At 37.8% G+C, this 26376-nt stretch overlaps 1 protein-coding gene across 1 annotated transcript in view; it reads right to left on the bottom strand.

Annotated features, from left to right (window-relative positions):
* LOC134507572 (cytosolic phospholipase A2 epsilon-like) overlaps window positions 1-25068 on the bottom strand; it is a 58908-nt gene extending 33840 nt beyond the window's left edge. Inside the window, exons 1-6 of the mRNA XM_063318345.1 lie at window positions 25042-25068; window positions 24656-24691; window positions 17857-17929; window positions 13186-13322; window positions 10150-10281; window positions 9161-9201 (exon numbers count right to left, since the gene is read on the bottom strand). Coding sequence (XP_063174415.1) covers window positions 9161-9201; window positions 10150-10281; window positions 13186-13322; window positions 17857-17929; window positions 24656-24691; window positions 25042-25068 — 446 coding nt within the window. The remainder of the gene's footprint in view (window positions 1-9160; window positions 9202-10149; window positions 10282-13185; window positions 13323-17856; window positions 17930-24655; window positions 24692-25041) is intronic.
* Window positions 25069-26376: the final 1308 nt, after the last annotated feature.

The following is a 26376-nucleotide window of genomic DNA, read 5'->3' as shown; positions in this document are numbered from 1 at the left end:
TGTTTCTCAACCTTGGCAACTTCAAGCTGTGTGGACCTCAACTCCCAGAATTCTCCAGCCAGCATGGCTGGCTGGGGAATTCTGGGAGTTGAGGTCCACACAGCTTGAAGTTGTCAAGTCTGAGAAACACTGCTTTAGGGAATTGCCTTGATTACTTACTACAGTAGAAAGGCAGAGTATAAGTCAAACAAATTAAAAACTGCTACTGTAAATTTGTATGCAGAGTGTGGCTTGAATTCCACAATGTTTTTCCAAATATAGAAAACTGATTTCATACAAACCTCTGTGGTGGAATGGGAAGACATTATTTTCCTTTATTGCCTTTCTCTCTTACAACCCTTAGTGATACCTCTTATTCTGTTCTAAAGGATTTTCTAACAACTTGGAGCAGATTTGAAAAATTACCTCCCTCCTCATTCTGCTAAGAGAATACTATGGGATGCTACCTGTTGGGAAACATCATCACTAAATATCAGCAGAAGAGTGCCTCTTCCCAAGAATTTCTACCAAAGCTTTGAGGGCATCATCAGAGTTCAGGGCTTCATTAGACAGAATTCACCTGATGTAATACTAGATTTTCTACTCAAGAATGGGCCTTTTCAATAGCAGTCCCATGCCAATTGACGACCAACAGGAAGCTCTGGCATGGGCTGGTCCATGAAGTCACGAAGAGTCGGAAGCGACTAAACGAATAAACAACAACACCCATGCCAATAACTCCAACTTCTTCTTCTTCCTCTTCTTTTTAGAGCCAGCAAGCATATTTTTATTCCCCTTTTATCCTCTCATGGGTTCCATTATTTTATTTTATTTCTGTGATATTTTGAGATTGCCTTGTGATACATATTTTAGTCTCTGCAGAAATTTAGAAAGGGGGATTAAAATATAATTGTACTTCTAACTGCTTAGAAGAATATCGGAAGCTACTATTTTGTATCTTGTTTCTTTTCTATTTTTCTTTAACTGTTTTCTTTTCTTGCACTTTTTGCTTTCTCTTTGCTTTTTTCCTTTTTCTCTTCTCTTTACTTTATATTAGTTTGTATAAGTTCTTAGCTTCTTTTTTAAAAGTTTTAATAAAAAATTATATTAAAAATATATTTTAGTCTCTGAAGCTGTTTTTTTAGTGTTTTATTTTGCTTGTTTATTTTATATGAAATTTATTTGTATTTTATTTCATGTTCTACATTTACTAGCTGTTGATTAACCAACACATTTTTTTAAAAAAATCATAAATTGTATGTGTGTGTGTGTGTGTGTGTGTGTGTGTATGTATATATATATATATATATATATATATATATTATATTCAGGTACATCAAAAAGGATTTTTTTTAAAAAACTGTTCACATAAAAGCAAGAAATATCCAAAAACAAACTATTTAGGTAGATCAATGTAAATTCATTCTGATGTGTTTGGTGGTTAAGTCACTGTGAACCACCACTCACCATATAAATTGAGGAATGGACCTAGAATGAGATTTATGTCAGCAAAATAAACACAAATAACACCTGAAACAAGTCATCCAATGTGTTGTGTATCCAAACTGTATCATGAAGATGGAGTTGCATATTCACTTCTGTTCTGTATTAGGGTGAGAGAACTTCCAAATTGTCCTCATAGAACTGCATATGGGGATTTAGCAAAAAAGACAATGGTAGCTACCAGCCAATATCTGCTGGTAGTTATTGGCTGGTAGCTAAGAGCAATATTGCCACTATTGTTCTTTAAAAATATATCTGACTTTTCATTCCTGAGCTTAAGGTGGCATACATAGCAGTCCTCTTCCTATTTTCCCCACAGAATTATCCCTCCGAGGTAGGTTGGACTGGGAGAGAGTGACTGGTCCCAAATTATCCAGAAAGCTTCATTACATTAAAAAAAAAAAAAGACCTTACTGCCATTACTAATAGTAAAGCCCCCTGACCTCTTAAGAAATTGCATCCCCAAGAACCACTTACGAATAGGGATTGAGAAGAGGTGTTTTTTAACCATTCTTGCTGAATGTCTTTTACAGAAAGCTTACGGTTTCCAGCTTTCAGAGGCCCTGATCATTTTTGCATAACAGGTATTAAAAGAAGCGTAATCAAAACAATTTCATTTTTATTTATTTGATTTATACCTTGCTATTTTACTTGTGTGAGTAATCAAGGTGGCTTACAAAAGTGCAATCAAAAATAGCATTAGCTATCGAAAATTGGCTTCACATTCAGATGTCCTTGGAAATATATACAGAGTGAGTTTTATGTTTTTATTTTCAAAACAAGTTCATCCTTTGCTGCTTGAGATTCCCAGAGACTGAAGAGACATAAGCATCCAGCAAAATGCTTAATAGATTTGCATTATTTCATTTGAATCCTATGAACTTGCCCTCATCCTTTGACAAGTTTTTAGCTTACAATACAAGATGGTCTAAAGCCTCTCTTACAATTCCTCCTCTTCTTATTAAAACACGTTTCCATGGAGTCCTCAGTGCTTAGGAATCTAATACTATATCATCACCCATTTCTGCCCAACCATTCTCTTCAACTCCCTATCAACAAAATGTTGGGAAGCAAGAAAGAGAAGTTCTAAACTATCCTGCTCCTTGCTTCTACTTGTAGTAAGGTTTTGTCTGCATTGGGGAACCTTCAAAAGCTGTACAGGGTCTAGTGCTTCAATCTGTTTCATATGTAGAACAGGCTACTTGTACAAACTGATCTGCAACAAAAGATCTTCAAATTGTTCAACTTCCTCCCTGCCTGGAATATTGGCATTGGTGCCCATCTTTTCTTTAACCTGCCACCTATTATTTCACAGTCCTATGTAATAGTGGTCCCATGAAACCACTAAAGGCTTTTTTGAAATGTTTTCATTTATTTCAAACTCTGGGTTATTTTCAAAAATATTGTTTTCCTAGAAAGCAAATGATATAATCAGCAGTATTTCCTTACTGGCATTCAAAGAACCATAGAGGGTTTCAAGAGTCCACCAATGGCTCTGACTTTGATTAGGTCTACTTTTCATCATTAACGGCTACAAGATAGGTCAGCTTTTGATTCATAGAAGGGACCTAAGAGGTCATCAAGTTCAACCCGCTGCACTGCAGGATTCACTACGTCACCCCCAAAAGATGAGATTTTTGTTCATCTTCTTTACGACTCTTTGTTTTCCAATGTACATCATTCTGCCAGAAATGTGCATCAGTAACTGCTTTTTCAAGTTCTCGTAAGCTTGTGTCTGCATCATTATCACTAGTATCTAACCACCTTGTCTTCTGTCAGCCTCTTTTTCAACTGTCCTCAAATTTTCCAAGCAGTGACTCTTGCCTTTGTATTATATCCCTGGGAGTTGAAGCTTAATGGTTAGAATTGCCAGTGAGCAATCTGGTTTTCCTTCAAATAGTATTGAGTGATTTGTTCTTCCTGTGGTCCAAGGTATTCTCAATAATTTTCCCCAGCGACCAATGCAAAGGCATCAACCGTTCTTTGTTCAGGCTTTCTGATGGTCAGCTTTCATAGGGGTAGCTTACAAGTGGGAAAACCACAGCCTTGACAATATGTACCTTCGGTGGCAGTATGAGGTGTGATGTGTCTCTGCATGTTAATATTACACAGTGTGTAATGTCTCTCTGTCCATTAATATTTTATCTAGATTTGTCATAGTTTTTCTCCCAAGAGCAGACATCTCTTTATTTCATGGCTACAGTCACTATACCTATGAATTTTTGAGCTTAGGAAGATAATGTCTATTACTGCTACAAATTTTTCTCTGCCTATTTGCATTCGGTAGGCATTGCCTGTTAACATAACCTTACTTTGTTTTAAATTTGGATCAATGCAATGCTCAATGGGCTATTTCCTATTTCAGTTTCTTCCAATTCCTCATATATTTTGTGCTATAGCATACATTTTTTTCTTCTCAGTATTTTGTTGCCATATGGAATAGACAATACTTTTTAAAATATACTACCTTATTATAGTTTCTTCATTATCAAGATTAAATTATCAACATTTAAAGGCCTGTTTAAATGTATGTGTTTTAGGGCTTTTAAAAGGTAGGCTCAGTGTGATGACCCAGAGTCACTCAGTGAATTTTCATTGTAGAGGCAGGAGTTGAATTTGACTTAATTATGATACCACACTTGCATTTCTAAGAATAATCCCAAGTGTTCTGAAGTAAACAACTACACTATGAAAATGAAGAGTACAAATAATGCACCTGGCACTCATCCTCAGATTAGGAACAGTGCAAATAATTGCATGAAAAGTTGGGACAATAGTGTAATTAGTAGAATAAATGATATGAGTAAAAAAATTGTAAGTGCTAAATCAAAATTAAAAAAGATCAAGCCCATTTATTTAATAAAAACAAAACAATGTACAATATATATTTTATGTTCTTTATCATTAGCTTTTAATATATATTAATTCCTCTACACATTTGATTTACAATTTTCTTTAGCGCTCTTCTTTACTGCAATTTTCAGGTTGGTGTTTAGGAATACAGCTTCAAATCTGTGGGAAAGCAAGAATGAAATGTAATTATATCATTATTCACACTATACACAGAACAAGCACATCTAGAGTATCTTGGATTTGTTCAATGTAATATCCAGTTCCTAGGAGCCCATGTCCCTGAGCAGGCCCACAATATTTCCTCTTTCATCTGCAAAGCAGAAGATGGTAATTGCAGACCTAGTAGGAACTATAACATAACGTTATGGCAAAAAGTGTTACTAAATGAGGTGGGCAGGGCACCTTCCTATTTAGATACGCCTTAAATATTATTTTGACATTCAAGCAATATAATGTACCATTGTGTTTTCCAGGATCCAAAAGAAGGCCTTTAATCTTAGCTCCTTCAGTCTCTTAGAAGCCAGGAGGCTTAGGAATATCGATACTGCGAAGCCATCTTATCCAGCGAGAACCTGACGCAAGAATGCCATCATCAAGGGGCTCACGTTTTCTAACACCCCTAGTAACAGGCCTATTACGTGGTCTTTGAATCCTATGAAAACAGAAAGACATCAAGTATTGGTATTCACAAAATTCAACGTATGTATATGTGAAAACAAAAACACACTAGAGAACCATCTAAATAAAAATGTAACTTACCTTCTCATTGCCTGCAAGGGCTGATCTACACATGGGGCCTCTTGACTCATCTGAGGATGGCTATCCTGAGAATTCTTGCTCCATGTGGTTAGAACCAATCCATTGGGTTGAATGATTTTGTCAAATTCATATTTACCAAGTTCAAAATATGAATTTCCCAGCTTGTAACGCTCAGCTTACAAACTGCAACATTATGATCTTAACTCAGAAAGCTTCCAGATACATACAGGATAATAAGAAGTATTCATTGGAGATGTGAAATACCCTGGAAAGCCAAACACCAAAGAGTTCTTCATGCAACTGTGTTTCTTATGTGCTTTGTGATTGGTAATTTCCTGAAATCCCTACTGATTTCTTAAGGTTTCCCTCAAGACAAATGTGATTCCTAGTGATTATGTAGACATATTCATGTTGTTTTCTTGGCAATAATGTGGAAGTGGTTTTCCACTGGGATCTTTCTTCTGGGATGCTTTTTCCACTTCCAAATGTGGCTGGTCTTCAACCCTGGGGTTTCCTGGTGGTTTCTCATCCAAATATTAATCAAGTCCAACCTAACTTAGCTTTTTCAGGATGAGCCAAATCAGTTATATGCTCTGACTTCTTACTCTCGCATTGTTCCAGGTATATGATGGAATTGCTTCCATCGTCATTGCCATGAGATAAGATTTGGCTGAAAGAAAGTGGCATGATTTGGAGGCCTCTGCTATGGAAATGGGGAGGAGCTTTAGGAGTAGCATGTACTGTAAGGATAGGATGTGATACTTGGCCAATAACACTCTTAATGATGTGGTCAAGAGTACAACAATTTTCAAATTTGGAACTGGTCTCAGAGAAACAAGAACTATTTTCTGATTTCCTACTTATTTTTAGCTGTGAAAAATAATTTAATCTGCTGAATCCAAACTGAGTTGAGGTGAATTCAGCCATCACTTAGCTGGTTCATAGAGCATGCCAGTAATTAATAGCAAAGATGTTGTCCACTGATAGAAAGGACTGAAACTGCAATATTGTACCTGAGGAGAGTGACAGGGCTGAGACACTTGGTAGAACAACCCAACCACCATTCTTACAAATAATGATTTCATCAAAGGAACCTTGTTCTGCAATATACATACCAGAAAACATTTAAATGATTTACCAGGTTTTATGTTTCTCACAGGAACTTATTCGAGTCGTCTAATGAAGCATGCATAATCCATGATAATACACATATACATAAAACATGACTGTATTCACACCCAAGCACTGTGCCCCTCCAAGATTGCTGCCTTGCCCCTGTGACCCCACAACACTTTGGGGCTTAAGAAGCTGAGCTGATGCACTCCTGCCTTGCTCTTGCAGGAGAAAATTTGAGGGGTCCAACTTTGGACCCTAACTCATAAATACAGAACTTTTTTTAATAAACAGTATTGTAAACTCAGTTAAAAAGCAATCAGGTGCTTGGATTACTCATCAGTACCAAAGGTAAGAAAGCGCTAACAAGATAAGCAGGAGTGTTAAACAGGAATACAAGCCTAGCCACAAAGGATTAATAATTAGAACTAGGAACTCAAGGTTTTTAGATACTGGCTAAGCTAAAATAACAACTTAAGACACTAAATTATAGGCCCCTTTATTCAGTCCAAAGGATCCACTGTATAGGAAAGGTATGATCTCATTCTCTCCATTCTTCATTATGCATTCCAATATACATACGAATTAACTCAGTAATTAAAGTTACTCTTACCACAAGATGTGACTCTAGCTACCACCTTGGCTGGCTTCAAAAAAGGGTTGGACAGTCATGGAAGTCATGAGGATCAATGACTCTTAACCTTGATGGCAATGTGGCTGCCTCTGAAGGCCATCTGCAGGAAGACTAGTAGGCATCCTTGTGCAGTTGGTTGGCTACCCATAAGAACACACTACTGCATTAGATGGGCCAGGAGTCTGATCCAGCAGGGCACTGCTTATGTTCCAAAGTTCTTATCTTCTTTTCAATCACATAAACTGCTATGTCTTATCATATAACTAATGGGTATCTGGAATTGTTATGTAACCAATCAAATAAAAGTATGTTTTGCGTAAGTCTATAAAGAAGGCTTATAACTCCATTCCTCTTTAGGCCTCTTCTTCTGCCTCCATTACCAAACCTGTCAATATACCAATTTGTGCTTCAGTATAATTGTGTCCTGGTCTCTGGTTCAAACGCATCCCCAGAAAAAATTCTCCTTGACTCTGCTTCCTGAGATTTTCCCCATCCTTCCTGTAGCAATGTCATGGTGCCATGTCACTATCCCTCCCTACTTCCCAATCACTCCAAGAAAAGGCTTTACCACTCTTCCCAGATAGCTTCATAGATTTGACATGGCATTTGGTGGTGCTTTTTTCCTTACCATAAAAAGCAAATATAGTTTACTGCTTATGGTACATTTTCTTTGTTCTGGGCCATCCTAGGCATATCTTAGGCCTTTGAATTCTTTATGTGATTTTGATGGAAATAAAACAAATGTTTGGGAAGTAGGTGAAAAGGACTAAACAGGAAGCCTTCCGCACAATGCATCTAATTTATTTGCATGCAGATGATGTTGTACAGATGGGCTGAGAACCCAAACAATTTGCAGCAAATGTTAGATTGTATGATGCAGTGAGGAGTACGGGGCTGAAAATGAATGGGTCATACACAAAGATGGTTGTATTGAACACAAAAAATGAAGTAAACAATTGCAAGTTATACATCAATGGTGAAACACTAGAGCAAGTATATGAAAATGTGTTCCTTGTTATAATATTTACTAAAGATGGGAAAATAGAGGAATTTAAAGGCGTTAAAATGCCGGTTGAAAGATAGTGGGAAACATGTGGTCTGTGTGAGAGAGTTGTGGTTGGATGGAGCTGTTGAGATCTTCAAAAAGAGAGAGTTGAGAAGTTGAAAGAACAAAAAAGCAATGTATGAATCTGTGTCTGGTCATAGTGGAACCAAAGATTGTTTGCAAAGGATAGAAAAGTATGGAGAAGTATAGTGAATGGCAGTAGTATAAGCTAGCTTTAGCTATATTTCCTTTTTTTTTATCTCATGTCTTAATTTCTTAATTCCATTGGCTCACTATTTTTAACTCCTTTTTTATGATCTGCATAACACTGCTTACCCCAAAAGGAAACAATATGATGGGCACATACATATGTGACTGGATACAAGCTACTTTTTGCAAAATTCATTCTTGTTTTCAGAACAGCACAATATTCATATACTTCTTTGGTCATCCATATTTATTGCTGAAAAACTCATTGCTTCACCCAAATGTTGATGGATCGTCGATCTTCCTCATTTTTGTCTGGCCCCAGTCTGTCATCTCTCCCCTGTTCCCTCCCCCAGCAATCAAACCAATAGTACCCCTTTGTTCATTGGTTGAACAATGCATACAAAGTCTTTTTCACTTTTTGTGACTGAAGATCTGGAAGTCCAGAATTTTGCACAACACAATGAAGGTATGGGTGTCATACGGGAGCTGCACACAATTGCCGTAATTAACTATGCACTGCATTTCTGAAAGTTTATTTGGACACAGCCTTTGAAACCATGTAACTTATTTTCACTCCAGGCATCAGCTGTCTTTTGTTCTCTACTCCTTACTCTCTTGTTACCCATACAATTCAATACCTATAATCTCTGCACACTGATTTGGCACAAGCAACTGACTTGGGGTTTCCTTGATCATAATTTTCACGTTACACAACTTCTGTTCTACTCTGATTTCTAACTAAATTTCTAGAATCAGTTTCCTTTGCTTTTTCCCTTGATCGATTCTGTTGTCTCTCTGCCTGAGAAATCTGTTTATGTACTTCCTGATTAAAGCACCACTGAGTCCGAAGGCTATTCCCGTGTGTAGCACGGTCTCAGCAGCTAGCTGCTATAGCATGCCTTTTGGGTGACTGGCAAGGTAATTCACTACACTCCAGAAATCCCTGTATCCTTTATACAGAATGATGAACCCATACATAGCAATTATGTTTCCAGTAATTATAGTTTCTGTATAGCCCTCTATAGCTCTAAGGGTTGTATTACAGCTTTAAGCATTGTACTCACATGTTTTGCAACTTGAATTCAACATCCAGCTCTTCTTCTGTCTACAAAAAGTAGGATAAACAATGTTTCTCAGTGCAAAACAATTTGTCCTTTTCCAAATAATATTTAGCTTATTGCCACATTTCCCTAATCCTCTCACCTCCCAAGTATATAAAGATGGCCAATATGGTGCCAAGGAGTTGTATTTCTTCCCTTTTTCCCTTCATTATCACTAGGTAAGCATTTTAAGTCTTTAAAATTGTAATTTTCTATTTTGATATTTTTGCCACTACCATTTGGATGTAATAAGACTTTTCCTAAAAGCCAAAATATAATGTGCTTGTTTATGGTTTAAAGTGTTGTGCATGAATCATAATGTGGTTTGTATGGGTTATGATGTTGTGTGAATTGAAGAAATTGTGGCTTACTGATTTAATCATGCTTAGCAAACTATGGCTTATTGCATTGTCTGAAAATATTTCAGTTTCTACTTCAACCCAATTGTGTTTAAATTTAAAATAAACTTTTAAAAGGGTGCACAAGGAACAACTTAGCTAATATTTTCAACAAAATCTGCAGTTATATTTGTTCTTATAACACAAACAATGAATAGAAATAAACTTTTCTGAATTTCTATACAACACTGATGTAATGTTTAATCCATTTGTTCATTATGATTCCTACATGTGTGCTCAAGGAGTTGTTTATAGATTCATGTAATCTAAATATAGATATAGAAGGGATCTTAACAGAGTAAAGTTCAGTTATACAGTAGTGAAACCAAAGATGTAATTGTTTCATTATATATGAACCCCATGAGGGTGCCAAGGTTAAGATTTTCCTGTCTGGATTTTGTATTTTGTATTTTGTATGTGTTTATATTGAACTGTTTTAGTGATTGCTATTTTTATTATTTGTAAGCTGCCCAGAGTCGTTGTATGCAAGATGGGCAGCAAAGAAATTTAATAAATAAATAAACAAATATTTCTTAGCATAATTTCACCACTTACTTCAGGATTTAATGTAAAGCTCACACGAGCAGTTTGTCCTGTGCGGAGCTTTCCAACGTCAAAGACAACTGTGTAAAGATGATCATCTTTGGTAAACGTATCTTCATCACAAAGCTTCAAGTGCAGAGTGTTCTAATGATAATAGATTTTCATTAATACAATATTAAATAATTAATATTCAATTATTATTAAATAATTAAATAATAAACTGTTATTTGTTGAAGCCTATGGAATGAGTTTTAGGAAACCCAAGAAAGAGCGATGCAGATTAAAATCTGCATTATTCCGCTGGCTGAGGTACACAAACAAAACATATAAAATAACTTTGAAGAAAATCTATTACTCATCCTTAAAATAAATCTGTAGATGGACAACATGTGCCTCTGCAGATGCTGGGTTGCAGCTTCCATATTCCTTTACCATTGTCCATGCTGACAAAAGTTGATGAGAATTGAAGTTCAACAACATCTGGCATCCCATCCCTAAGTAGCACTGATCCTAATTGCAGTCAGTAAAATTTTGTCTAGCTTTCTGATACATTCTCCAAGACTTGCATGACAAAACCCTTTGTTCTGGCACCTTGATACTAAATTCATTTAGCATTTGTGTTAAAAAAAAAATAATCACGGTGCAATTATAAAAAACAAAAGGCAGCAACACTAGAATTTGATTAAACATAATCCTAAAGCTGAAGACACTAAATATTTTTTTCTAATTTAGCCTAAGTGGTCTACACAAAGAACAGTGTAGGGCTGTAAGGACCTTACTCTGGCTATGAACTTACCACCCTAAGAAAATTTACCTTTAATCTTTGCTGGCCTCTTTGAAGGGTAGATGATTATGATGGTTATGTTTTTTATTATTGTTATTTGCCAGGCATTTGGAAATGGTGCATTTATATTGCTTTATTCAGTTGTATTGTCTGGATTTAATTTTATAAATCGTTTTATGAATAATGTAACTGAAACAGAGCTAGAAATATGAAGGGCAAGGTCTCCTTTAAGTCAGGCTCAACTCAAGGGACTTCATGAACAAAGCAGAACTGATTTTCCTCTGACTTCTTTGGGATGATTGTTCGACTTTCCACTCCAGCATACCACTCTAGTATTCCCTGGAGGCCTGCTATTCAAATGCTAACCAGCCTGCCCTTTTCTTCCAGGTGAAATCGCCTGCTGAGACCTAGAAATGATCATCATGAGCAAATAAGAATTGCCGTGACTTAGCTGAGCATTCCAGAAATGTTTCGCACCATGTCTTAGTAATCAGTCATCCAGGTTAACTGCATACAAATAAATCTGTACTCCATACCAGTCTCTCTCTGTCAAGTGCAGGTCCAATTATTAGTTGTGTTTATTCCATATATATATGGAATAAACTTTTTTTTAGTTTTAAACAAAGGTAAAAACTAATACAAACTAATATAGAGTAGGGAAGAAAAGCAAAAAAGAAAAAAATTGAAGACAGCTAAAAGTATAGGGAAGAAAAAGAAAAATAGTAAAGAAAGAAAAAAGATACAAAGAAGTAGCTTCCGATTCTTTTTTACAGGAGTTATAAGTACAATTATAAATTTACATCTTTCTCTGAAGTTACATCATGACTGTCTTCTTTCTATAATCTACCCTGTCTAATCATCTAAACCATAAATCATAAGTTCTTTTTTCTGTTTTACACAAAAAGTCCCTAAGGGGTTTCCAGTCAGCAATAAACGTAGATATTGTCTTTAATCAAAGAAGTCAATTTGGTCATCTCAGCAAATTCCATCATCTCCAACCATTCCTGCATTGTAGGTATTGCCAAATCTTTTCATCTTTGTGCATACAATAATCTCACTGCAGTTATCATATATAAAAACAAAGTTCCATGACTTTTTTCCAGCTGTTTGTCCATCAGTCCCAAGAGGAATCTTCCGGTTTCAATTGTATATTAATCTTTAAAATCTTCTGAATTCTATGTATTTGAATCCAAAATTTTCTAGCTTTTTTACACATCCACCAAGCATGATCAGATGAACCTTGCAGTTCATATTTCCAATACAAAGTTTAAGTTCCTTTATTCATTCTAGACCAGCCTTTCTCAACCTTTTGACCCCGGAGGAGCCCTTGAAACCTTTTTCAGGCCTCAGGGAACCCCTGCACATTCAGGCTCAAATATAGGCCATAAGTTACAAAATTATTATCTTTTTTCATGTGTAGGCCTGTATATATACATAGACAGTGTTCCTAAACTAAAAATAAAGAATAAAACTTACCTCTTTAATGTGAAGTTGCCTGAATTTGAAATAATTTTTTAAATAAATCATGATCTCCCAGGAAACCCCTAATGACCTCTTAAGGACCCCTTTGGTTGAGAAACCCTGTTCTAGACAATTTCTCTGGTGTCATATACCAATGGTACATCATTTTATAAAATTACATATACCAATGGTACATCGTTTTATAAAGATTATAACGTAAATTTCAATCCTTTCAGCCACATATTTCCCATTGTTCAATCTGTATATTATAACCAAAATTTTAGTTCACTTTATCATACATTCTTTCAGTTGTTCTTCTGTTTCAAATCTGAATGAAAGTTTATATATTTTAGCAATTACATGTTTATCATTTATACACAATTCTATTTCAAAATCAGTCTTACAATGTTCAATACCATAAACTCTTTTGTCCACTTTAAATCTGATAGCTGTAGATAAGAAAACTATTGGCAACTATATCCCTCTGCCACATTAGTTGTGTTTATGCCAAAAGACCCCAAACAGATTGACTATCAGAAGGAGTCTGGTAGCACCTTTTCTGACTAACAAATATTATTTGTTAAATAATTTTAGCAATTAAAATTATTAACTTGTAATAAATTGTTTATTACTAGTTGTGTTTATTCAAAGAGATCCTCAAACATACTACATATCAGAAGCTCCCAATGGATGGATGGATGGATGGATGGATGGATGGATGGATGGATATCTTGTTTTTTAATGTATGGGTTAAATATGACTGGGTTTTTCATATTTATGGCAAGAAGAATACATAATCTTACTTTTATGCGGCTGTCGATCCTAAAGGTGAAAGTTTGATTCCACTCTGGATTTTTTGAATTGGGCACAGTTTGTGTCTGAACTACTTCACTTGAAGCAGTTGGTAGCGAAAGAGACACATAGCAATCAGATTCAGAAACTGTAGAATAAGAAGAAAAATTGTAACCAGCAATCCTTTAGCACTGAAACAATTAGAACATTGATTGTATTATATACATAAGAGCCAGTCATAAACAGTGCAGAAAACATCAGTGGAAGAAAAAATGTTGCTTCCCTGAGTCCAAGTTTTCTTCAGATTTAGATGATGTGTGAGAATAGAATGTCTGTAGGGTGGCAGAAGACTCATTAAATTCTTATTGATTCAGCTGCAGCAGATCTAGTTTCCATATCACAGTCATTACAACAAAGGACAATGGTGAGACCAAAACTTCTGGCTGCTTCAAGGATCAAACCAGCCCATCAGGCATGACCACTAGCGGCCCCAGCACTAATTTAGTTTGCAGTACCACACCCGGAAGGCTGGTTACTCTGGCTCAGCAAATTTCAGTCTCCTTGTCTGCATCAGCAGCTAAGTTAAAACAAATGAGTGGTGCACTTTTCAACAAAGAATAGCATATGTTTTGGAGAAGTTACTGAAGCCAAGGTGAAGTAGTTCACAATAGTCAAGCCGCCCCACACATTGCCACAAAAATGTCCCTTTGCATACGCATCATGGTGGCGCATTAGAATTAATTTCTAATGCAGACTCTATTGGCTATATTCTATTTAGCAATGACAGGGTCTCTTTTGAACCAGCTTTTTTACCCTGTAAGGGGTTTTCCTCTCCCCACCTCCCTCCTCACACAGCTATCTTAGCAAATAGCCTAAGCTCAACCAAGACTTTCAACCAATGATGCAAGAGTGACAATTAAATTTTACTTCAACATCATTTGCCATACTTGAGAACAGTGTGATAACCAGGGATGTGCAGTACATCTTTCCAAACTGTTTCAAGCTCGTAAGTTTGCAGAGTGTCCTGATGAGTAAGAAATTGCAATCCTGCATGTGAAACAGGGCTGTTTCAAGCACTCTGAAGTGTCTCGAGAGACCGTACTTCCAGATCAGATTTTCCATTTCAAACTGCAGTTTTGAGCTCAAAATATGACATTTTGCAAAGTTTTGAGCTTGGTACAATTCAAAATGAAACACTTACACACTCTTTAGGATAACTTAGGGAGTTCATAGCAGCATATATGGCACCCACATTTCTGCCCTCCAATTCCTCCCTCTTCCCAATATCTGCTACTTGAGGTAGTTAGAGAGTTCTCTCACTCTGCCCGATGCTACAACCATAAGCATGCTGATGTACAACATATGAAAACATGCTTTCACATGGGAAAGAAGGACTGTGGAAGGGAGAAGATGAAATCCTAGTTCAGGCATCGTTATATATACAGATCAATAATGACAGCTCAATCACCAAACCGATAATCTAATTCATCAGGGCAGAATATGCAACCCATTCCTATTGTTTGATTTGCTTCACTTCTGTTTTCATTGTGTGGTTCCCTTCTGCCCATCCACTCGTTTTTTATGTAAGAACCATCTTAGGAATTGTTATTGAAGAACAGTATAGAAATTATGATAGCAATACCATAATGGCTGTAATAAATCATCATTAATTTCTCAGTGCCCAGCAATGGATTAAATTACACAATTGTTCAATAATACCCATTTGTGATATTTTAGGAAGTCAGTGGTTGTCAGGATATGTCTTCTTACTATTTGGGACCTTCCAAAAAAGTCTATTTTAAGGGAAAGTCATTAAGTGATAGAATTTTGTCCTTCCCCTTGAATTTGGTTTTGTGAATTGGTCTCCTTTCTCATAAAAAGTCAATACATTTGTGCCGTTGCTTTTGTCTCTTACCTATTATTCCTGCTTTCCCAATACATCAGTGTCCTTTTCTCATGAAACAACTAACCCAGTGATCTTTTCCTTCAGTCAATTCATTCACTTTCTCATGCTGGTAACAAACTAAGGGATGTTTGGTTTGGTTGGTTGTATTTTAGTCCTCTTTGTTGTCATTTCCTCTCCTCCCCACTTAGTTTTTGAATTTTCCTCCCTTTGGGGAAAAAATCCCCCATTAGCATGGCTGGAACCAGCACCATAATGGGCAGGGTCTGGGGAGTTACCATGCATTTCCTCTCCCTTTTCACCTTCCACTAGGCATATGGGGGAATGAAAACAAAATGGCCACAAATAGAGAATTCCAGAGAGACCCCCATATTAGCATAACAGGCTTCTCTTCCCTCCCTTCTTGAAGCATGTGGTATAAACAGGACCATAGGTTTCCTCATAAGTATATTGTTTTTTCATCATTTGTAAGCCTCTTAGGAGTTTGAGCTTAACACAAGCAAAACTGCACAAAGTTGGCTTTCTGCATATTCAGATGATTAACAGTGCAACTACTGAAGTGGGAACAGCAACAATAATACCGTAACCTTTGTATCTCATCCCATACCAGGAATATCTGGGCCAGAAATCAAAATGTCTCACTTAATTTCTGTCAAACTTCATAAAATAACCCATGTTTACCCGTTATGTATATGAAATGTGAATATAAGCAGCTAAATAATCTTTTCTATCCTGGTACTATTTGGAGGGACGCGGTGGCGCTGCGGGTTAAACCGCTGAGCTGTCGATCGGAAGGTCGGCGGTTCGAAACCGCGTGGCGGGGTGAGCTCCCGTTGCTCGTCCCAGCTCCTGCACACCAAGCAGTTCGAAAACATGCAAATGTGAGTAGATTAATTGGTACCGCTTTGGCGGGAAGGTAACGGCGTTCCGTGAGTCATGCTGGCCACATGACCCGGAAGTGTCCTATGGACAACGCCGGCTCTTTGGCTTTGAAACGGAGATGAGCACCGCCCCCTAGAGTCGGACACGACTGGACTTTACGTCAAGGGAAACCTTTACCTTTACCTTTACTATTTGGAGGATTATTGTCTATGAATTTTCTGTGCTCCCCCTAAAAGGGGTTGGCCATCACTGTAACTTGAGGAAATGAATTCCATAACTTAGCTGTATTATTTCTCTTGCTCTGCTTTGAATCTTCCACTACTTAGCTTATGCATTGACTTGAGGGTCCACTATTCTTGCCCTTTAATTCCCTAAATATCTACACATAACTCTTCTTACTAGGAAAATTGCTGCAGCTGCTAAATTATTGGCATTTCAGTTTTCTGCATTTACTTGTCTTGACACGACTCACTAGATGCAATCCTAAAACACAGAGTATAGGGCAGCCTTCCTCAACCAGCTGCCCTTTAAATCTGTGTATTTATAAATCTGAATAATTTGCATGTGAGGATGTTTGTTCTTCATGAGCTAAGTAGCAAGCATCTGCTGACTCTTCTGTCAGCTCAGTTTCTTCAAGCCCACAACAGTAACAAACATTTGCAGAGAAAATTCTATTTTCATTCAACTTCCATTTTCAGTTTGTTTAAAATAAGTAGCCAGTTCTTTTAGCTTGCACCAAATAACTAACTCTGCTTGTGACTGGTATACCTTTATTTTATTTGGCACTCTATTTCATTTTAAAATGGGGTTGTTATATTATAGAGCAGGCATCCAAGTTGATTCATTTATTTATATGGCCACCCATCTTGTTAGAGTGACTTCTGAGCAGGTAACACTCCATAAAAACTCAAAAGACAAAATAAACAACAATTCAGTACAAAGCAACTTAACATGAGATAGTGGCCCAAAGGTGAATGGAGGCTCCACTTTCAAGATAGGGGTAAAGATTGGCTGTCCAAGATGGATCAGTCCTGAAATACCTATTCATTTATTCTACAGAGCAGTGTTTCTCAACCTTGGCAACTTTAAGATGTGTGGACTTCGACTCCCAGAATTCCCCAGCCAGCCATGCTGCCTGGGGAATTCTGGGAGTCGAAGTCCACACATCTTAAAGTTGCCAAGGTTGAGAAACACACTGCAACAGAGTGCCCAGCCCCAATTGTCCTGTCACCAGGGCCAGCTTTTGAAGCAGAAATGGATCTGCACATATGTTTCCAGTGCTTGCGTTTTCCTAAACACTTAGCAAACTTTCCTCAGTATATACTTTCTGAGTACAACTATCCATGTGATTCCCACCCCCCACCACATTCTGCCTAACCTATGTGGTTTTCATGTAGCTTTCCCCAATACATGCACTAAATTGTATAAACCGCTTATAAATTATGGACTCTATTTGGAAATCAATCAATCAAGGATTTTATGAGAAAAGCATAAATTTAACACCACAGAAAAAGCAAGGTTGCAACTTCTGGCCATTTAATGTGAGTGATTCCTAGGCCAAATGATAGTAGCACTAGGTAGGTGATGGTTTTAGAGAGATAAAGAGCGGGGATTTGCTCCATCCTCCAACCATCTTGCATCCTTCAGCAAATTAGCTGCGAATGAACACAGCCTTCAACAGAAAAAAAAAGTTAGTCATTACAACTACACACATGTTATACTCCACATTAAGTATAACAATATTGCGGCTATAAGGAAATTATACTATGTGTCGTATCTTCTGCTTTCCTCCATACAGTTTAGGCACCCTTCTCAATCTAAGTTATGTGCACGGTGTGCTGACAAGGAATTGTCTATCTAGTGGCATGGGAGTTCCACTAACAACAGAGATACTCACGCATGTCTGCCTTCTGTATATTTCTGGCTCTCATTATTCTAACTGTGAGGAGTCTGAACGGAGTTTCTTCCTTCTGTTAATGAAACAACACATAAACATCAGCATTTGTGTGATTATTTTGGAGATATGGACAAATACAAATGGGACAGAGAAGAAATAGTATGTAGGGCTTCAGATTTAAAGGGAGAAAGGTCCTCCTGAATGCATAGCAGCAGTCATGTAGTGCCTCTTAATTAGGCCTTAAGCTAAATGCATCCTTTCTGAAGGTCACACTGCAATATGTGGGGCAGTTCCCAGGAACAAACACAGCTGCTTTAAGGAGTTGCTGCATGAGCAAGAAAAGCATCTGTACATGCTCCAAAGAATCTTTTTTTCCTTCAACTCTGAAGCCCTGAACAGCCCAAATGGTGAGTTAGAAAGGGGTAAAAGTTAATTGTTTCTGAATTCTCTAAACCAGTGTTTCTCAACCTCAGGGCTGGCTGGGGAATTCTGGGAACTGAAGTCCACACATCTTAAAGTTCCTGAGGTTGGGAAACACTGCTCTAAACTAACAGGGGGTGACGCACTGAGTGGCCTCTCCAGATAAGGTAAGACCTTATGAAATCGATGTCAGAGCTCTTCCAAACCAACAGACCATTCATTTCCAAGCTAGGGGAAAACATACCTGAGATTGATCCAGGCTGCTTGGACTGTTTTATTATCTACTCAGGTATGTGGATGGCACAAGCACAGGCAGGTTTCATTTGTCAGGCAGCAGTTCGCAGGGAACCACCAGCCAATCAGCACTTGGCCTTTCTGGCCAACAGTTCCAAGCAGGTCAGTAGCAGAGCGCCCGGTCCTGCCGCCCGCGCAAGTCTGAATCATTATCCCTTTCCCCACTTCACTGCAATAACAGAGACGCAGTTGCTAGCATTACCCTACTTTCTATTTCAGTCTCCTAGTGCGGCTGGTAGCAGCAAGGCTTCAGCACAGTAGCACCCTGCTAAGAGATGGGGCAGGGGGTGTGAGCCAAGAATCCCTCCAGGCCACCTTTTCAAGCATGCACATAACACATTTTCCTGTCCGTGAACACAACAGACTGGCCGGGTTATATTTCAAAACCGCTTGCAATTGAATGTCCCTGACTATAATACTGTATTGTTTGATAAGGGGGCTCATCTTGCTGGGTTACTAGGACTGCATTTAGTATGTCCGGAGAATCACCTAATGAACTTTCACTATTGTATGTTACTTTTTCCATTGGTAACATAGCGATCTATTCCTAACCACAGTGACAGGAAGGTGTTGAAATATTTATTTAGTTAGTTAGTTATTAGCAAGATTTATAAGGCCACCCAACTCAAACAGTGTGACTCTGGGCAGCGTACAGCATAAAAAAAGCAAATAATAAGCCATACAATATATATAAAAATAAAATAAAATGGTGACCAAGCAACATAACAGAACAACCAAAATGGGCTCTCACTCAACTGGCCCCTAACGCCTGGGGGGAAAAGCCAAGTCTTAATAGTTTTCCTAAAGGTGAGCAGAGCAGATGTGATGTCATGATACAAGCTCTATCTCTCCTTATACTTGTTTCATGACATCACACACAAGTACATAAGGGGCAGTATTTGCATTGTGACATCACAATACATATTTTGTAACTTGCTTCCCACAGCCTCCATGCATATGCCTGTGCTTCGTAAAGCTGTATTTGCTTGAGAAAGACAGTTTTGGGATTTCTGTCCAATACCAAAAAACAAACAAAAACCACTAGCAAACCTGCAATTTGAATGTTCAACCAAAAGACCCAGACATGGTGGAGTTGGACTGGAGGGAGACATATGATTATTATTAGATACTCTTGGAGCTGGCACATAATAGAAGCCATCAGAGAGTGGTCCTCACATGCAAAAGAAGACAGTGTGCATGCTACCACACATACGTAACATGACTAAATACAGAGTGGGTATCCACAAGGTATTCACACTGGCAGAGTGCCAACCATCTCTTTAGCTGTGCATAGTTATGATCAGCAAATAGCTTCATCAGCTACGAACACTGTACGCAAGGGGGCATCTTTTCTGCTGCATTTCCAGTGGTCTTGTTCTGAATGAAGATGTATACAGAATGCCTCATCCTCTAAAAATCAGGTCAATAATTGCTCATTCTTGATTGTTATACTTGGGAGGGAGATGGGCGGTGAAAAAATAAATAAATAAATAAATAAATAAATATTATTGAGCTGAGAGCCCAACATTAGAAGTAATATAATAACTCTGCCAGCAGCAAACCAACAGCAGCAACTATTAGGACAAAAATGGCAAAATTCCCAGAACAAATGCTAATCCCTAATGGCCACAAAACAGCTGCAGTTGTGCTGACCTCCTTGGGACTGAAGCACGCTTCGCAATCTGTACAGATTGAATTGCTTCAGGAGTTCACCTTCCTGTGGGTTAGATGTTAATTTATGAACTTGCTGTACAGTGCCAAGGCTGGTGAAGTACCCTGGCCCTGTGAAATCAGTGTGGTAGTGATTACAGCAAAACACATCCTGGATATTAGGAAACCAAGGCTGGGCCAGGATCCGATGAGACTTCTCATCAAATGATTCCATGCTGACCTCACAAGGCGAAATTAGCATTCCATAACCAAGTTGTGGGGAAAGCCACATAAGTGAAAATTACCGTGTGACTCAGCTTCCATGTCAAGTTCTATTACATTGCCTATGAATGGACACCACTAATCTGGTATGTCCCAGGAGGAAGAGGGACTGTCAGTGCCTGTTTGAACAACCAAGTATGCAGCTGAGTGTATTCCTCCCACAAAGAGACAGAAGGAATCAGAGTGTGGGAAGATCAAACATAAGAAAGGATATCTAGCTTCTCTGAAGTAGGACACCCTCAACTGCTCCTATAAACTTCAGCTAGGCTTTACTGATTAATGGTTTATTTAATTCTGGATTCAGTGGCAATTGCTTCAGTGGGATTTCATTATTCAAATGTTACATTCTTTTCTTAAAAAATGAGAAAAATAGTAATTATAGTTTCCTGTTTTCCCATTCAACTACTCTCAAAATGACTTGGCACACACATTACCCTAACACATGGTTTGCTTAACAGCACTTTGTTGATTAAACCACAATTGGATGAGTCCTCCTATCATGTTAAGCCAGAAACCATGGTTTGTTTATTTATTTATTTATTTATTTTCCAAATTTTATCACCGCCCATCTCCCCAAAAAAGAGGGACCCTCTTTTTCTTATGGTTTATAAGTCATAATGGCTGGGTTCACACAAAACACTAAAACAAACCTGAATAAACTATGCTATGGCTTGGTGTGTATGAACCCAGTCAGTAAGAGAAAATATCTTTCAAGAAATTTAGAGAAGCTACTCAAAGAACATATCAAAGATATTCACAGTCCCACAGTCCAGATCAACAAGTAACAAAACAGATTAGACTAACATATAGTTTATTTTGTTTAAAACATTAGCGCATACCACCCCCAATATTTTAACAGCATTTTGTCCACCCTGATGTTACAGTTGCTTTATATCATGTACAAAATTTATTACAAATCCAGTTTGAAAGAACAAGGCCATTTCCTGTCTCAGGCATCCTCATCGCATCATCCAGCCTTTGTTGAAGTAATATAAAGTCTGTCTTCACTAATATAATTTTGCCACACAAGGTTAGATGATCCTAGAAGATGCTATACATTGCCAGTGGGATAAATGAGCTCCCAAAGAAATAAAAAATACAAGATTTAAAATAAGAATGATGACTTTTTGGCAATTCCAAAGCATTTTTAGCTACAAGTTACTGGCTATGATGTAGCCAAAGTTAAGTCGAAGATTAAGAAATGTAAACATTCTTTTAATTTACATCAGTGATACTTAGTGCTGAAGGAGGAGGATTATCTCACACTTAGTTTAAGGAAACACACTATCTCCTTTTGAGAATTAAAATAATTGATATAAAATTTGGAAATTAAAACAGTTATTATCAAAATTATTATAGCCAACCAACTTCATCCTCTGTAAAACAACAGACTGAAAAAGGGCATTCAGGTACTATTAATTCAGTTTTAAACTCTGGCATAAGAAAGAAAACAGCATAGCATATACCACAGCCTGATGTTTAGAAAGGAATGGATTTAATTATACAACCAGATAGATAGATATGAAGCAAATTGAAGACACTGAATCAGCACATCTAAAGTTCATCAGCCTTTCTAATCTGGTGTTCCCTGAATGGTTCTGTCTACAGCTGCCATCATCTCAAGCTAGGATGGCTATTATAAACAAATTAACCGAAAGACAAATGAGCATAATCAGTGACATTACATCATCACCTAGGGATGTCCGCAGGATGTGATGAAAAAGTCAAGTTGGTGGCCACAATTATGGGATAGTGTATCACGTGTGCTATCTTGACTTTTTTACCATGCCCTGTGGATGCCCTTATCTTCTCCTCTTGCTGAATGGAAATCATGCCTCTGTCTCATCAAATAACAAATAAAAAAATAAGGTACCAAGTCATATGGAAAGGCAGCCTGGAAAATGATTTAAAGGGGAAACTGCATTATCATCTAATTAGACTACAAATTTATGAAAGTCATGGAAAAATTCATTATCCTGAAAAAACTATTCCCCCAAAATAATCTTCACATTCTTCTCAAGTGAAAGATACAGAAAAGGGTTTGCTCTGTTGGACAGTACCAAGGCAGTAGAGCTTAACAAGGAGATAAATTTATCAGTGTACAATATATGATCCAGAACTTGATTGGAAGCAGAAAACAAAGTTGTATTGCTCTCTTTATTTCTATGAGCTTTGGGCACAAACATTTAGTATGGCGTCTTATAGCAGCACCCAGGGTGAAAGGGTGACAGTACAAAGCCTGTCTTCATTATCGACACATGGAAAATGCAACGGATGGGAGATGCTATAAGTCTGTATCAATTATGTGTGTGGAAATGACTTTTCTCTGCTTTTACTGTAAATAGGTATGTGACAGAGCAACATTCAACAAATATAACTTTTCCTACCATGTTATAGGGAGTGCCTATTCAAATATAAAAGTGCGTGATGCAATCCTATGTGCATCTAATCAGAAAAATGTTTAATTCAAAGGGACATGTTCACTGCCAGATATGTTTAGGATCACTTCCTTAAATATCATATTGGGTATTTCAGCCTGGATATCATAGCCAGGGACTGTAAGACACGATCTCTACAAAACTCCGGCTCAGCTGCTTTGCAATAACCTCTAAGAAAGGAGATGATTTCAGCAAAAGCAAATGGGGGAACTGTTGAAACAGTTGCTTAACTCAATATATGATCACAGAGCAGACACTCTCAGTTGGCACCTACAAAAACTCCAACATAGGGGCAAACTCAGAAAATAACTCAGTAGGTCCTCAGTAGGCACGTTCCAAGGACATGAAATGCTGACTTTCAAGGGAAACATGCAGAAAAGGCAGAATGAGATGGAGTAGCTGGACTCTAACAGAAGTACTGAATACCGCAACTTGATTGTGCTAGCTTCTCTTCACTCCATTCTGGTGGCTCTTTAACCACAATGCATCACTCTGCTATGGTTTAATGGTGCAGGTGAGCACAATAGTGTTAACCGGCATGTGCAACTATGGGTACTTGTGGATTTCAATGTGTTACGTACTACAGATTCCTAGGAATGGTAGACGCTGAAGATTTACAGTACACATAAAGCAAAGTGACGCTACCAACTGAAGTTAAAGGTCCATATGGGAGGAGGAGGAGGAATTATAGAGCACATATTCATGTTAATGAACCAACACAGCATGCTAAAGGAACTTGCCCATATTCTTTCAATTATTTAATGGTTTTATTACTATCTTTGGCCCAGCAGTCTGTCCTTTTTATATAAAACAATTCAAATGTTTTATCAACATAATAAAGCTTATATATAAGCTTGACTGCAAATATATTTCCACAGGTGGATCAAGTGTTCAAAAACAGTTTGGCAACATCTGTACAGTTCTACACCACATTCTGCACCCTGTGCATCAGGCCCAGTACCTCAAAATGGAGAGGGGGACTAGAAAATGTGCATAAATATAATGAAGCACACATTGTGCCTATAAGATGCAAATACTCATATTTCCATGAAATAAGCTAAGAGTAAGAGAATGAGGAGAAAACGTATATAAAGAGGGAGGAAATCACCAAAGAAGAATGAATAAAAGAAGAATGAAATTTTAAAAAAGTAAGGACCTTGGAAGGCACATACATAATAATTTATAAATCAGCCCAATTCGGGACAGGGAGTCATGGTCTGAAAGGCTTAAGGGACCCTATTCACATCTTTAGTCTCCTGAACCCCTAAAAGAAAAATGGGACTGAAAATTTCAGCTCTACCTACTCTGGAGGATCTGAGGGCTTCAAATGTTTGATAGAGGTTGCAAACTTATCGTACTGTTGCTATGGTTTTGTTACTACTGCTGGTTATTCCCCCTGAATTTCATAGCTCTGCATCATTCTGCAGACTTTCTGCCAATCTGTTCTTCCTGATCTGAAGATCCCAGAGAGGAGCTTCCTCTCAACTCCTAGCCTTGGGCTTTAACTGATGTTTGCAAAGAAGGTGTCAGTTGTTCAGTGAAAAACAAGTCAAATCCACAGACCCTATTAGCCATTATATAAACAGAAAAATCCATCCTGACCATTTTTCCAAGTAATTCACCTTTTTTTCCAAAGCATTTTTTCTCTAAAATTAAATAATAACTAAAAAATATGTGAACATTTTCAGCTCAGCACCTGTCCATTTGGTACATACCGTCCTTTCACGCTCTTCTCGATTGTTGGCTAATGCCTAAAGAAAAACCAAAATACACTAATATAAAATACTTATTTGATACTTTTATAAGTAGCTACTTGCATACATATACCACAATTTTCCCATTTGTATTGTTTGTTTGTTTGATTGATTTAGGGATTTCTATCTAGTTTTTTTTCAGTGGGAATGAAGCATAAATATACTGTATGATCTCTCTAAAACAGGAGAGACAAAAGGCAAGTCTTCCATGAGCACCATCTGTGGACTTCTCAAAAAGCATTCTAACACATTCTATCTACAGTACATTTAAAACTCACCACAGTGAGCTTCTAAACTGGCTTTTCACAAGTTCAAAGTATGTTATTTTGCGCAGGAGATTTTCTTACCTCAGATGAACTTGAATTTGCTCCCATGGTAGTATCAGTTGCATATAATTCACTCCAGGGGCTTGGAATGGGATATGGTGTTAGAATCCACAACTGACAATGCCTCCAGCCGGAAGGAGACAAGAAGATGTTTTGAAACATGATTCGTGACCACACCCCTCTCTAAATTCCAGAAGCATAAATAGTTCCCTCCCTCTCTTCCTCAGCCTATTGAAGTAATCATCTTGGTTAATTGGGGGTGAAGACCTTTACACTCCTATGGACTTAGATCATTAGATTGCTGCCACATAGACACGAAGCAAGGCAGAGGGTCCAGTCAGTAATTGTATTTGTGTGCTGAGTCCTCCACAGGTTTGGCCCACTCTGCAGTTTGCAGAGGCAGGAGGTCAGACAATCTGAAACAGAGAACATAGACCTGATAAGATTAAATACTTCAGGGTGGAGGACCTGATTGGGATAATCCAATGCAAGGTTAGCAGATCTGCAATCCAGTATAGGAATTTCTACTGTACATCCTTCCATATGGAAGTATGATACTTACATGGATTTTAATTCATTACAATTTCTATCTCTCTGTTCTTCTAAGGAACTCAGTGTACGTAGAACCTTGCTTCATTTTTATTCTCACAACACCTTGTGGGGTAGGTTAGAGTGAAGGAAAATGACTGGCCCAAAGTCATCCTTTGATGTCCATGATTGAGTGGGAACTTGAACCTAGGTTTCCCCAATCTCGGTAGCCAACTTGTCTGTCCTGGGATTCTCAGCATGTAAAGGAACAGGGAGCACTAAGAATACAAACAAATTATGTTCTCCAATTTATTTATTTATTATTCCAGTTTATATTGTTGCCCATCTCAGATTCATTACTCTGGGCGGCCATATAAATAATTTAGTGCCCTCCAGATGTGTTCAGACACGGTTCCTGGACTTCCCAGCCAGCAGCAATACTATGAAATTTGCCTCTAACTTTTTCAGTGAGATTCCAGAGAACAATTAGGGCTGGCATTTGAGAAACCGGCACAATGCAGTTGAGATTCAGCAGTACTAAGGCGCTATTAATTTCAACTGACATGTTGTATGTACTCATAAAATCTGTGGGACTTTGCTTAGATCTGCTCAGGGATGTTATCTAGTCAGTTTGTTTCAACTAGTAAATTTGTTAGTTCTTCCTGGGCTTCTTCCTGAGGGGCAAGTGCTGGCTAGCCCATCCATTCCAGGTAGCATGTAGCATGAGCATTGTACCTCAGGGGCAATGACTTGCAGTGGGAGGTACAATGACTTACTCCAGTGCAGCTTGGAGTAATGGCACTTTTACAGGTAAGTCCTTGCTTAGTG

This window comes from Candoia aspera, chromosome 1 (genome assembly GCF_035149785.1).
Source record: "Candoia aspera isolate rCanAsp1 chromosome 1, rCanAsp1.hap2, whole genome shotgun sequence".
Lineage (NCBI taxonomy): Eukaryota > Metazoa > Chordata > Lepidosauria > Squamata > Boidae > Candoia > Candoia aspera.
Note: the sequence above shows the minus strand (reverse complement) of the source record. Positions and strands in the feature narration are given on the sequence as shown.